This window comes from Ciona robusta, chromosome 8, assembly GCF_009617815.1.
Source record: "Ciona robusta chromosome 8, ASM961781v2".
In the NCBI taxonomy this organism is placed as follows: Eukaryota; Metazoa; Chordata; class Ascidiacea; order Phlebobranchia; family Cionidae; genus Ciona; species Ciona robusta.
In genome coordinates this window covers 4,332,594-4,346,663 of record NC_143242.1, presented here as the reverse complement: position 1 = coordinate 4,346,663, position 14,070 = coordinate 4,332,594, and the positions used below count along the sequence as shown (strand labels likewise).

The window sequence follows — 14,070 nt, the reverse complement described above, 5'->3', positions numbered from 1 at the left end:
ATATTTAATTAAACTTATGAGTAGTGTTATTTGTTGTGTAATTTGAAGAACAATAAACTATATTACATAAATCTCTTAAATATTTTATTGTTTATTCAATATTTTATCAAAAATTTGCAATTTCTCTGCCGCTTTACGATTTCTATTAGTGACGTCATACTAGATAAACGCTGAGTCAACAAAACGTGGGAAACTTTCTTTTCAAGATTCGTAGTTGAAGTTGGTGTGCTTTGCGAAAAAATCAACAAAAAATGGGTCGAGTCAGAACCAAAACAGTAAAAAAGGCGGCTAGGGTTATCATTGAGAAGTACTACATGAAACTAACCCTTGATTTCCACACCAACAAGCGCGTATGCGAAGAAATAGCAATTATTCCAAGCAAGAAATTGCGAAACCAAATCGCTGGCTTCGTTACGCATTTGATGAAGCGAATCCGTGTCGGACCCGTCCGTGGTATCTCCATTAAACTCCAGGAGGAAGAACGTGAGCGACGTGACAACTATGTGCCCGATGTTTCTGCTCTTGACCAAGATATTATTGAAGTTGACCCAACCACTAAAGAAATGTTGAAATCTCTTGATTTCGGAAACATCCCGGGTCTGCAGCTCATGCAGTCTGGAAACAACTTCAACAACCAGAACCGAGGCAACCAAGGATACCAAGCTCGCTAATTTTACTGGAACTGGGACATTTCGTTCTTCATAGAAGATTGGAACATTAAAGCTAAACTATTTTTACCAATAAACGTTAAAAATCAATGTAAATATTAATGTTTATTTCATATTTGATTTAAATGTGACCTGGTTTGCATTATGTAATGCTGTATTCACATAATTGGACTTTGTTTTTGCATTGATGTTGTTATTTGTGTTTACATCTATGCTTCATGTTGCAAAAATGTTCTGATGTTTTATGAAAATGAAATGTCCCTTTTCACATGTAACTGATGCGTGGTATTTGTTGCAGAGATAGGAAATAAATGTTAAATAAGAAAAATACTTAAATTGGTCAATCATGGGAAAGAAAAAGGGTCGAGCAAAAAAAGCGAGCAAACTAAACAATAAGTTGGAGGATGCAGAGATCAATAAAGCGCCGCACACATTTGTGTTCCCGCGTGGCCATGTCGGCTCCAATGTGCAACAGTTGGCTATGGACATGCGTAGAGTGATGGAACCTTTTACTGCGTCCAAGCTTAAAGTCCGAAAGAAAAATGTCCTTAAAGATTTTGTGGCCGTGGCTGGCCCTCTTGGCGTTACTCACTTTATTTCATTCAGTAAAACAACCAGTGGAGTAAACATGAGACTTGCAAGGCTGCCTAAAGGCCCAACACTGCATTTTAAAGTCTTGAAGTACTCCCTGAGTAAAGACGTGGTCTCGTCAGTGAAGAAACCCAAAACATCACAAGGACAATACAGAACTGCTCCACTTCTTGTTTTGAATGAATTTAAAACAAAAGATTCCAAAACCACAGATATCAACTCTATTAATCCACAGAAACTCTGCGCAACCATGCTACAAAACATGTTCCCATCTATTAATATACACAAGTAAATAACTCCACTATATTCAGCATGCATTTCATCTTTAATTCTTGAATTTCTGGAAAAGGTTCAAACACCTTGGTTTAAAAGTTATGTAAAGCTTCTTTTGGGCAAAACAATGGAATGGCTGCTTTGTTCAATCTCTTATACATTGACATCTTGCCACAATTTTTGTTATTTCATATTGCAGGGGTCCTATTAAATTCATTACCATTTTAAATCACATTGCAGTTGAGAAGCTTAATGAACTGGCAATGATATTTTCAATAATAGAGTTATTTTTTCAGTTTCATATATTAAATCAAAACACATATTTATTTTATTTTTTCCCAATTATTATGTCATCCCGAGATGTTGGTTTAACACAATCATATTTTAACTTCCAGAGTGAACTTGAACCACGTCCAACGTTGTGTATTGTTTAACAATGTAGAAGACAATCGGATTGAGTTTCGACATTACAACATTGCTGTTAAACCTGTGAGTTTTTATCAGTTACTGTTATTCTTGTTTACAGCCTGCCAAAATAATTCATGAAGATTTTTTTTTGGCAACAAATACCACTAAAAGAGTATAGCTAAAATGAGACCTAAACCAATTTTAAGGTTTGCCAGTGAACACACTTTTTATTCGTAGTCCACACCATGTTTTTAACGACCATCAATTTGCTGTTGATTCCCTTCTCATGGTTTAATTTGATCTTCGCTATCATTGTCGTAATGATAAACAAACTGTTATGTCATGAGTTGAAATTTTTGTTTTCTCAGATTGGAATGAGTCGGCGAATGAAGAAGATTGTGACTCAGCGAAATATTCCAAACTTGGGAAAACTTGCTGACATCAGCGATTATTTGACGAATCGTGGCGATGGAAGCGCTTCAGAATCCGAACCTGAACTTGATGATCAAACTAATGAGGTGAAATGTTGTAACTTCACCCAGAAAGTTGTTCAAAATTCATTTAAGATCCAACAAAAACTGATGACTTTAATTATTTTGTGTTTTTTCCATTTTCTGATTCAGTGCAGAAATCCTATGATAAGAAAAGTTTAAAATTTTAACCTAAAATTATTTTAACTCATTTTATGTATTTGTGGTTTATCTACATGAACTCTTTCTGCCTTTCATTATTTTTTATTATTTTTCTCTCTAATTTATTCTTGCTCATTCCATCACCAGGTAGAGCTACCACAGAAGATGGTCGGAGCAGGAAACATGAAGAGTCATCAAAGTGCGATACGTTTGACTGAACTTGGTCCGAGGTTGATGTTGGAGTTGTTTAAAATTGAGGAAGGAATGCATGAGGGGGAGGTGGGTGGGGTTGTTGTTGTTAATCTTGGATAAATCTTGTGGGTGGGGAAGGGGTTGTTATTAATCACAAAAAATCTAATGCTGCTAATTGCTAATATGGCCAGTTTTAGAGTACCGGTAAGAATGCTAAGAAATAGGGGGAAAGGTAGGTTGAAAGGTGGCATTGATAATATATAGATTGTTTTTATTGTTCATAGGCATCAAACTTTTAAAGGCAAGGATAGTTAGACACACTTTGCTGTAAAACAAATTTAACTTATTGGTTCTTATTTAAAAAAAACTTGAATGTTTAACTTTTTAAATTATGTGCTGCACAGTGCACACCTTAAAACTGATTTTTCCTAAATTTTTTATTATTCTGTTCTAGGTTCTCTTCCATAGTTTCATTGAAAAAACAGAAGAAGAGAAAAAACTTCTTGAAAAATCCCGACAGAAAAAGAAGAGTGATAAAGAGATGCGGAAGAAACAACAGGAGATGAACATCCAGAGGAAAGAAGATGAAAAGAAGAAGAATAAAGAGAAGTCTATTGCAGGTAATGGATTTATTAATGTCAAATGTGTTATGTTAAAAACACTGTATTTAAGGATGAAAGTTTACTGTTTACATGCGCAGTAGTTCAGTCTTTACGTCATATTTAGCGCCCCCGCTACAAACATTGTCAGACTTTTTGAACAAACTCCATTTTCATGCTTTTATATTACACATTTGCACCTACACAGCATATACAGCAGCACAGGTTAAACAGGAAACATATATGATGTTTGCTTTGTATATTCACCAAAAATCATGTTTGCATTTTCTATGTTTGAAGTTTTATTAAACTATTATATAAATATAGTCATTGACGAAAACAAAATTAATAAATTTTAAAATTTGTTCTCTTTTTTACGCTAGGAATGAAACGTAAATTAAAAGATGAAGAACAAGAAGATGATGATGTTCAGTATTATCGAGATGAAGTTGGAGCTGAACCAGATGAAGATCTCGCTCCTCCGAAGAAAGTGTTCAGAAAAATGCGGCCAAAGAATGATAAACCAAAAATAAAGACTGATAAATTTAAAAGCTCAAAGGGAAATTCACAAAATTTTAAAAAGAATTTTAAAACTCTGTCGAAAAATACAAACGTCAAGAAATTTCCTTCGAAAAAGGTTAAAGTCGGTATGAAACGAAACCGAAAATAATATTTTGCTTAATTAAATCTTCTTTGATGGAATTGTGGTATTTCTAATAAACGTTCGAATATAAAACGCATTTGTTTTTCTTGTGGCAAGAAATTTTCTGGATAAAATCCCACCATAAACAATTCAATTGGTAAAATATGTACTATTCTGCACATTTGAAATTCTAGCATTACTTTGTCTATTTTAATCTCATGAAAATTTACAGATAAATGTCCTCTGCATTTGTATATCTTAAACTTGGAATTTTCTATGTGATATTTACTTATTATATGAATTTTAAAGCTGCTACAGAAGTGCCCGGTGTGTCGCCGTTACGTCATATTAGAAGAAACTAACAGGAGCAAAGAGCGAGAGTAGCGTGCAGCATAAAGAAGCAGACCAAGCTTTTACGTGTGTGGCTACTCCGAGTTACGATTTTACGTATATTTCGGTCTATATGAAAACGCAGAAGCTTATGGATATCAGTATTTGGTGACCGTATCTAAAATGCTGCAAGCTATTTAAAATGGACGACCCGCAATTAGACATTGTGCAGTCAAAACAGTTTTGCTTCAAGATAAAATGGATTCAGAAGATCAAAATTTACAAAACGCACACAGTAAGAACATTCTGTATTAATTTCTAGTAATATGTTAAACGTTTATAAAAGACACATGCATTTTATGTTTTATTGCCCTTTTCTTTAATTACCAAGTAAATATGTGTTTTTCCTTAACATGAATTAAACTTATACCGTTGTTATTCCTTGGGTAGCCTATCTCTAATAGGTAAAAACTTTGTGACTTCATTTATAGTAATATATAAAATGTTGTATTTGTGTTTAAAGTTATTTTTTCCAGCGTTTTTATGTCATTGGGTCAAATAATGCTGAAACAAAATACCGGATTTTGAAAATTGATCGAACGGATCCTTGGCAACTTAACATTATAGATGATGGGGTAAGATGATAATCATGGAATAATTACATATTGATGAATAGATGTAACTTATTTATCTATGCATGGTGGTGCTGATGCAGTAACAGTCCTTATAACATTAGTATTCTGTTTCCCGCGCTGTAGCACAGGTGTTAGCGAGCCTGCCTGTAACCCAGCGGTAATGGATTCAAGGCTCTTCGCTGCTACCATTGGGGGCCTATGTGTCGCTGGGCAAGACACTTAACGGCAATTTCTCCAACCCAGTGGTCACTAATTGAGTTGTCCAAATTAACAGCTACACATGAAAAATTCCCTCAAAGATAATCAACCACAGAGTTACCACTTATGCAATTTTGTTGGTGATACAAAGTTGCAACTTCCAATCATTTTGTGTATTGTTCGGCGTAAACTGCGTCGTACACAGATGCCCATAATCAATTAAAGAATTAACCTGTTATTTTACCCAGGTTGATTACACTGCATGTGAAGTCCAAGATATTTTATATCGTCTCCATGTTGGTAACAGCACAACGCTAATCAACAAATCTCTCAAGCGAGGTTTAGTTGAGTCTTATAAAGGATTTGGGATTGTGGGTGAGAGTTATTGAAATTTGTTTTATAGGCAGACATATATTATGTAGGTGGAAAAGGGTTAGATTTACAGATTGATATTCACTGTAGCAGTTAAATTTTGCTTAATTTAAATAAGTTGTGACATGAATTTGCCATTTTTCTGGGTTTAGATATGAAATTATTAACTATAGGCTATTGCATTTAGGGGTAATGAGCCAAAATCATAAGGCTGAACCCAAAGTTTTTTCCCATATAGAATAGTTAATTACATAAATGTTATAGTTTAAAATAACAAAAAAGCCTACCTATAATAAAGTACCCCTAACTTATCTCAAATAACCTTTACATTAAATGTGACTAAATGTATTATAGGTTTCATCAGGTTTAAAGAAGGTTACTACTTGATTCTGATCACCAAACGTATTAAGGTTGCTGAGATAGGTGGACATAGTATATACAAGATAGAAGATACTTCAATGATTAATATTCCAAACAGCAATGTTAAAGTGACACACCCAGAGGAATGGAGGTAGCTACTAAATATGGGTTATTTAAGAATAAATTGGGGCTAGTTTGGCTTAGTGGTTAAGGGTTAAAGAAAATACAAGGGTTTAGGTGTTGGGCTTATGGTATTCAGGTTAAGATTTTACAATTTGCAAGTGACAGCCTTTGGTTAAAACAAAATTTAAATTTAAAAGTTATGTGTATTTGTTTAATTGTCGCAATGGTTAAAATATCTGGTATGGTTATAAGACACCAAAGTAGATGTTATGAGTTCTAATTCATAAATAATGTTTTTTTGGAAACTGTAACATTTTCCTGTTTATATTTACTATTACAGTGTTCCATTTTCTAAGCTTTGTTTTGTAACAAACATGTTATGTTCGATTGATCATTTCACAACAATAACAATAAATACAAGCAGTATGACCTACTTCACTTCAGTGAACATACAATTTAACAAAGGCTGCTTTTACTGAACAATTTGTTTTTGGTTTTTATTCTTCTATTTAAGCTTACATTATAAAAATGAGCCAACTTTGGCCTAAATCTCAGGTACTATAACGTACCACACTACCAAATCCTCATAGAACACGAGCATGCTAAAATCTACATATAATGGAAAATACATATAACAAAGTCATTTCAATTCTTTTTCAGATATTTAAGAAGTTTTCAAACTGTGGATCTGTCAAGCAACTTTTACTACAGTCACAGTTATGACCTCACAAATAACCTTCAACATAATTTTATGTTGTTACATCATAATAGAAGTGATGATGTCATAAAGCGACCAAAGTATGTGAAAAATTATATTGTAATTTAAAATTACAATGTAATTTTTATAATGATGTCAAAATATGTATTAAAAGCACACATATTAGGGCCAATGTCAGCAGAATTCTTTAAATTTAATTTTAATTTAATAAGCTCTAACAAATTGGTTTTTTTCAAACTTATTTTCATTTAACTAAGTTCCAATAAATTGGACAAATTTAGGCTTATAAGACAGCACATGAAGTGCTATGTCTCATTAGTTATTGCCTCACTTATATATAAGTCCTACATTAACAGTTAACGCAATGCAACTAAATAAAAACAAAAATTAAGTTGCTACCTAGTGGTTAATTTATACTGATTTATGCCTTGCCTAGTATGCAAATTAGATCATACACCTTATGCCGCATAAATGTAATCTAAATTTTTCTTACAGTTTATGGCAAACTCATGGTCGAGACATGAAACCTTGCAAAAGATTTGTTTGGAATAATTATCTATTGGATGGTTTACAAGATGATCATATCACTGATATATGGGTGTTGTATGTTATACATGGACATATTGACCAAAGCTGTATCCTTTAAAACTTATAACAAATATGAGAAACTATATATTATGCCCAACAATGTTCACACATGTTGGGCCAACATGTTGAAATAGACCATCTGGGTCTGTTTGCAGTCCAAGTTTTAACATCGTTAAAGCACACATCCAAAGATATTATAATCTAAGGCCAATTGATTCACCATGTTAAAATCTTGCTCATAAAATTATTTTTATTACAGTTTTGGTAGAATACATAGCATTACAGCTTTTTGCTCTAATGAAATAACAAACACTGCAAAGCCAATAGTATCTAAAATATATCTATGTAATAAGTTATAATCAATTTGCCAATATATTAACCTTTAGTCTGTTTTATCATTCAATCATCATCAATAATATATTAGTAATAAACTGTTCCTGAGTTCAATATCCAACTAACTATCTACATAAATCTAAACAGCTTCTATGGCAAATAGATTTCTCATACCAACGTTTTAAAGTCATTTAGATGTGTTTATCTAAAATAAAATGACAAATGTTTTTTTTTTTGCATAAATTTTGCCTCCAAATATTTATTTTTCCATTAAACATTTATATTTAATATACACATACCTTTAGAACTAAAATCTACACAGTCACCAACAATTTACAAAGCTAAATCCTTTATAAAAATCACCTATGCATTCATACTGCTATAATTTCCCTTGACCAATATGCTCCAGGTGTCAGTGTAATTAACTAACACTCAGCTAAATTTGGGTTATAGTTAAATCTATATAGTTACCATTTACAAGGGTAAATCTATTATGAATTCATTCATTCATGCTGCTATTTTTCTTAACCAATATCCTCCAGGTGTCAGTGTATATGGAAAGTCAATCTACATAACTTTAATTGGAAGAAGATCATCTTATTATGCTGGAACCAGGTTCCTAAAGAGAGGTTGCAATGTTAAGGTAGTGATTGTTTTCTTGTTATTTATGTAATATTTCTAAATGAGTGAGTTCAGGCACACAGTGAGTTTGGGATAAGAACCTTAATATACGTATTCAGGCCACCAAAGTCACTGTTGCATTTTTTTTAATTGAATGTGACATTTTTTTAATGACGCATTAACAGCAAGGTATGAGCTATTTTCAGCTTAAAACTGGGGTGCTAACACAAGATGTCACCCATGTTAAAATTATAATTTCTGCAGTACTGATATTTTTAACTTGAAGGAATAATGAACATTCCTATGCTTGTGTCAACACCAACCTGCGATGCAATGGCAATCATTATAACACCAGTATTTTGTTTCATAGATCATGTCACCATTTATGAGTTACCACTTTTTTATATACAGTCGGGTGGGGGTAGATAGGACACCTTTTAACTCTATTTTCTCGTCCCATGTAGTAGTAAACAAAGAACATTCAAAGAATTATAAAAGACTCCCATAGATCGTTGTTAATTATTTAAAACACGATCAGGCTATTAGGATATTATGTGCTAAAGGTGTTCCATCTTCCCCACCCTACTATATCTTTGACAATTTAGTCAACCTGTAAGCGAGTACTGGGTTTTGTTAGTTTTGACCTTATGAGATATTAAACAGTTCTTGCATTAACAGGGAGATGTAGGGAATGAAGTTGAAACTGAACAAATAGTTCATTGCGCTACTTCATCGTCATTACATCATACTCCATTCACATCATATGTTCAACACAGAGGGAGCGTGCCTTGTCAGTGGTTCCAAGATATAACAGCAAGCGTTGTGCCTTCAAAACCACCCATTACAAGTATGTTTATACATTGTAATGTTAATCGCTATTAGCTAATATATGTCTTTTGTTAGTAAAGGTACAAAGTTACATATGTGGATAACTCGTAAACTGACATGAGGTGTATGAAACAGAACACCAATTTTATAATGACTGTCATTCCCACCAAGAAAGGATATTAATAAGTTGCATACGTGGTAACTTGTAACCGGGCATGAGGTGTAGCCTATATAACAGAATGTACCAGTTAAAAACGACTGTCGTTGTCCTTCAATGAGAAAGTAAATGGGTTGCACTCAATGTTGGCCCTACTTTTATACAATTCATTTACCAAGGCTAGATGATTAGGATTTATGATTTAATAAAAATAACAATATTAGGGTAAAATATTAAAGTATTAATATTCCAGTTACATCCGACAACCCGTATGCGCAACCCACAAGTCTACATTTCCAACAATTATTAGAAAGGTTTGGAAGCCCAGTGGTTGTGTTGAATTTAGTCAGAGTGAGTAATAATGTTGGTTTAACAAAACTTTATTAATTTATTTGCGGCACCATGGTAAAGTGGCTGCCTCTAACCTAGCGGTAATGATGCTTGTCGCTGCTACTATTGTGGGCGTATGTGTTCTTGAGTAAGACACTTGACAGCAATAACTCCAACCTCCAACCCAGTGGTCAAAGTAACGTACACCCAGTGGTCAAAGTAACGTACATGGCAATTGTCAGCTGGCGCGAGGTGTCTGAACAGTGAACACCCATGTTATAGCAACTCTAGTTTCTCGGCCAAGCGAGGATAAATTTGTTACATTCATTCATTTAAACAGGAGATCAAAATAACTTATAAAAACTTTATTTTTCTGTAGAAACGAGAGAAAAGATTTCATGAATCTGTTCTTGGAATTGAGTTTTCATCAGCGATTAATTATCTTAACCAATTCCTCAGCACAAAGCAGCAGATTAAGGTATATTGTTATAAAATCACAATTTATATAGTAGTAAAAGAGTATATTTTCTACTTATATAAACATATATAGATATATAAACATTCATTTTATTTTAACTTTTTTATTCCAACAAGGTGACATTGTTAAAATACATCTACATACATAGTCATAATACATAGAGAATGTCATGAATTAATGTGGTGAATGCAATACATTTTGGCTCAGTATAGACAACTGACATGTTAAAAATTAATAAATCACCCTTGTTTCATTACACCTATATATTAAACAGTATCATGCATTTGACATGGCCCATTCTCTACGAGGTACAAAGTTAAACGTGTTAGCATGGCTGGCTAACATTGCTGAGCATTCAATACAAGCAACTGGATTTTTCCAGTCAAAACCAGATTTATACAAAGACACATTGAATAAGGACCACAGGTGGGTTTAGTTCTAACTTACTATAAAGCTAAAATTAAATATTCAACCTGTTATTGCTTGTCATAGCTGCATATGCTGTACTCTTGGGCACCAAACCCTGGGTGGCAAGGTAGGCAGGCCTACCTAGGAATTTTCTCCACTACATTAATCAATAAAATTTTACACAATAAAAATAGGTTAAATTTTTTTTTATAGAAGTTGCACCTCCAACTATCCTTGCCTCTGCTGCATTTTTAGAATTATGAAGCCCAAGGCTGTACTATTATCCTTAAAATAGTTCATTTCTTTGTAGATGGCGAACGTTGGGAGGTCAAAGGTTAGGTTCGTGTCGTGTGCAAACAGGAGTTCTACGAACAAATTGTGTTGATTGCCTCGATCGAACCAACTCAGCACAGTTTGTGGCTGGCAACTGTGCGTTGGCGTATCAACTTTATTCACTTGGTGTGCTGGATGAACCAGCTATTGAGATTAAAACAGATGTGACCAGGTTAGTCCAGCGCAATGGTGGCTACCTTTGGTTTTTGAGGCTGAATGCTGCAACCAATGTCAACAATTACTTTAAACGGTGGTCACTTATTGTCAAAATTGTTAGCGATACATTACAAAAAAAAAGTAATCCATTTATAGAGCAGGCTGTTGTACTCATAGGATTTTAAAAGTACATCCTAAAGAGACCTTTAATATATATTGTATTGTATAAGGTGCCATTTAAATTACCAAACGTTAACATTTTTTTTCAGACTCTATGAAGAAATGTTTGAAACCCATGGTGACATCATTGCTTTACAATACGGAGGTTCACAGTTGGTTCATACCATCAACTCATATAGAAGAACTGTTGCACCATGGGCATCACATTCACGTGATATTGTGACAACATTATCACGATATTACACAAACACATTCTCAGACGCTGATAAACAGGTTTCGAATTTGTTAACTAACGTATATTTTACACATTCTGTTCATACATTATTATATCTTTATAATATGAAGTTTTGTTTATCTGCCATAAGGACACCATAGTCTTATATTTATGCTGGATTTGAAGCCCGTCATTTTAATGTATAACATCCACTTATTCTGTATGTATATATTTCTGTATATTTTTTATGTTTTAACATGAACCATCTGGGCAATTTTTTGTCTTTTTTTAAAACATAACATAAGACCTATTACCTTTTGCTTTTGGAAACATGCAAAATTACGATTTAGTTAACAAATTTTCTTCTAAAAACTTCTAAATTCTTCTTTTAAATTTCCACCAGTCTGCAATCAATTTATTTCTTGGGGTTTTCCGTCCACAAACCTCAGAAAGCCCCATGTGGGAACTCCCCACAGATCACTACCTTCACAACAATAACAACGATGTTCTCTCAACATTCTCACCAAAGACTTACACGGATTGGTTGAGTAGCGATGTTCAAAGGACCCTGCCTTTACCCAAGGAAATGAGTGAGTTAATTTGCCAATCTTCAGTCTAACTTGTTTTGTTGCGATATTTTGATATCTGTCATGAAGACAATTTGAATAAACGGTTTTTGTTTTGAATTTGCTTAGCAGAATTACTTTAATTATCCTAAATTACTAGTAATGGGCCAACCCTGACGTTCTCATAGTGTGCCATGTTGTAAGACCTCGCCCACCTACTATTTTTTATTACTTGGCTTGTAAAACATAAGCATAAAATAAACCATGAACACAAGTATGTGCGAGCCTTTTGTTAACTCAACAACAAGTTAAAATCATTTATTTCAGTTGAGAGTGTTAGAAAATTGAACAGCGCGACAGATGAAGCATGCCATGGGGTAAATACAACTCACTGTGATGATTGTGTAGATTGGTACCAGGATACTTACAGACCTGATCAACTTACTGTGTTTGATGAATGTTTTTCATTAAATATGACTTCTACTGCTACAAGGTAATCTATTCCACTACTGTCAACATGAAAGGATTGTCCAAAAGTTTAAGCCTTTTACACTGCTGCAGACATAGTTGAACTCGTAACGGAAAACACTAAAAATGCTTGGCGTTACGGCAAATCTCATTAAGTATAGTTAAATATGTGACACAGAGATTGTTTTTTTTTAAGTTTTGCAACATCGAGGTGTTTAAAATAGTTTAACTGCCACACATAGATAAATATGTTACATTCATTTATTTAATATTAGTACTATGCACTGTACTTTTTTTAGGTCTGGCAACCAAAATGACATCAGTCCATTTGCAGTGCGAGATTTTCCATGGCAATCTCGGTAAGTTATTTTCCATCTAGTTTTTCTCGTAACTGCTATAATGCTTTTGATGCAAAAGTTAAAGATTGAAAGTTGGGAAATCACACAAAAGAATCAACAAACATAATAGAGTTAAACATTTTATTAAAATACCATTTTTTTAATTAAAATTGTCCCAACAAAAATATCTCCCATGATTTTATCTTTTAGTGGCGACTTGGATAAGAAACCAAATCGCCCCGCTTCTGTCCCACAAAGTTCGGATGTTAGTTCAAATGGAACATCAGACAGTGGAGAGTTCGAATCGCCGAAGATACCGACACATGACCGTGATCGTTCGTCCAAGCATGTCCAGTCACATGACCTGCCATGGCTGCACCCACCAAGGCTCAAGGTAATGTTAATAGTTTGGCAGAAACCAATTTAAAAGAAACTAGGTTTGCAAAAAGATATTTCTTTTCTTGTCTGAGTTGCTTTAGGCGGAATTTGTTTCTTAAGTGTTTTTTTTCTTAGGTAAATCTGCTGTGCAATTTATTTAGTTGTATAAGTAAGTGACAGTTCACACAATAAACAAAAGGATTCGTGGGTAGAGACATTAAAATGTATGGGACACAAGTTATAGTTAGGCCAAATCATGCGAAAAGATTTTCACCTCCCTGGTTGTAATGTTTACTGATTAATGTGATACAAATTCCAAGGCACCTCTTGCCACCCCAGGGTCGGCGCCTATAAACAAATATTTAACTAATTCTCCTTTAGGATTTTTCACCTTCCTCTGTTTATGGGATAGAAGAAAACAAAATGATTTCACAACAAGATATTGATGTTTATGAACGTTATGTTAAGTTTAAAAGTCAAGAAACGTAAGTACATGATATTTGCAAATGTTGCAACTTACACCAATATTGCATAAATTTCAGATTTTCCGAAGCTTTGAATTTTGCGCAAGATCAATTGTTTACCTCGCCACCCAGTGTTGACCAACAATCACTCCGAATATACAAGGAATCAGTGACGCACACCTACCATGTTGATCGACAATATTATGTTGATTATGTTAATCAGTTTAAGCAATGAATAATATAGGTTAATCCGGCAACACCTATTTAACATGCGTGTGCAGTTTTTCTTGCTGGATTAGTCCCTTAATGTAGCAAGTATTTATATCTCAGCGCAATAAAAAATTACCTTATAAGATATAACGTCAAGAAATTTCTATACTATTTCTAGCACAATGATTGTATGCTGTTGCAGTATTTCATCATTTATATCATTAAAATAACTATGAAGTAGTTTACGTTGTATGTGCAATAAATGTTGTTTACTATAC

The 14,070-nt window shown here is 33.7% G+C and overlaps 3 protein-coding genes across 3 annotated transcripts; all 3 read left to right on the top strand.

Annotated features, from left to right (window-relative positions):
- The first annotated feature begins 158 nt into the window (after window positions 1-158).
- LOC149732505 (small ribosomal subunit protein eS17-like) lies at window positions 159-967 on the top strand. The gene has a single exon (XM_089882876.1). It carries the CDS (start codon window positions 252-254, stop codon window positions 669-671), a length of 420 nt encoding a protein of 139 aa, XP_089739002.1. The 5' UTR covers window positions 159-251; the 3' UTR covers window positions 672-967.
- A 47-nt stretch (window positions 968-1,014) lies between these two features.
- On the top strand, window positions 1,015-4,099 carry LOC149732504 (suppressor of SWI4 1 homolog). Its single transcript, XM_089882861.1, has 6 exons — window positions 1,015-1,547; window positions 1,928-2,021; window positions 2,309-2,458; window positions 2,720-2,851; window positions 3,219-3,384; window positions 3,747-4,099. The coding sequence occupies exons 1-6, from the start codon at window positions 1,015-1,017 to the stop codon at window positions 4,031-4,033; spliced, it is 1,362 nt and encodes a 453-aa protein (XP_089738987.1). The 3' UTR covers window positions 4,034-4,099.
- A 189-nt stretch (window positions 4,100-4,288) lies between these two features.
- On the top strand, window positions 4,289-14,069 carry LOC149732503 (polyphosphoinositide phosphatase-like). The gene is made up of 19 exons (XM_089882853.1): window positions 4,289-4,631; window positions 4,873-4,971; window positions 5,418-5,544; window positions 5,896-6,052; window positions 6,685-6,822; window positions 7,238-7,377; window positions 8,206-8,306; window positions 8,963-9,131; window positions 9,523-9,620; window positions 9,979-10,077; window positions 10,352-10,503; window positions 10,796-10,990; window positions 11,244-11,427; window positions 11,772-11,958; window positions 12,262-12,427; window positions 12,702-12,761; window positions 12,951-13,134; window positions 13,500-13,603; window positions 13,661-14,069. Exons 1-19 carry the CDS (start codon window positions 4,539-4,541, stop codon window positions 13,815-13,817), a joined length of 2,610 nt encoding a protein of 869 aa, XP_089738979.1. The 5' UTR covers window positions 4,289-4,538; the 3' UTR covers window positions 13,818-14,069.
- Window position 14,070: the final 1 nt, after the last annotated feature.

What these genes read in the sequence shown, in the direction of transcription:
- LOC149732505 (XM_089882876.1), top strand. Translation starts at nt 252, where the DNA reads ATGGGTCGAGTCAGAACCAAAACAGTAAAAAAGGCGGCTAGGGTTATC.
- LOC149732504 (XM_089882861.1), top strand. Translation starts at nt 1,015, where the DNA reads ATGGGAAAGAAAAAGGGTCGAGCAAAAAAAGCGAGCAAACTAAACAAT. An exon ending in ACAACATTGCTGTTAAACCT is followed by an intron (nt 2,022 to 2,308) that starts GTGAGTTTTTAT and finishes TTGTTTTCTCAG; the next exon opens with ATTGGAATGAGTCGGCGAAT. An exon ending in AAGGAATGCATGAGGGGGAG is followed by an intron (nt 2,852 to 3,218) that starts GTGGGTGGGGTT and finishes ATTCTGTTCTAG; the next exon opens with GTTCTCTTCCATAGTTTCAT.
- LOC149732503 (XM_089882853.1), top strand. Translation starts at nt 4,539, where the DNA reads ATGGACGACCCGCAATTAGACATTGTGCAGTCAAAACAGTTTTGCTTC. An exon ending in AAATTTACAAAACGCACACA is followed by an intron (nt 4,632 to 4,872) that starts GTAAGAACATTC and finishes TATTTTTTCCAG; the next exon opens with CGTTTTTATGTCATTGGGTC. An exon ending in TCTCAGACGCTGATAAACAG is followed by an intron (nt 11,428 to 11,771) that starts GTTTCGAATTTG and finishes AATTTCCACCAG; the next exon opens with TCTGCAATCAATTTATTTCT.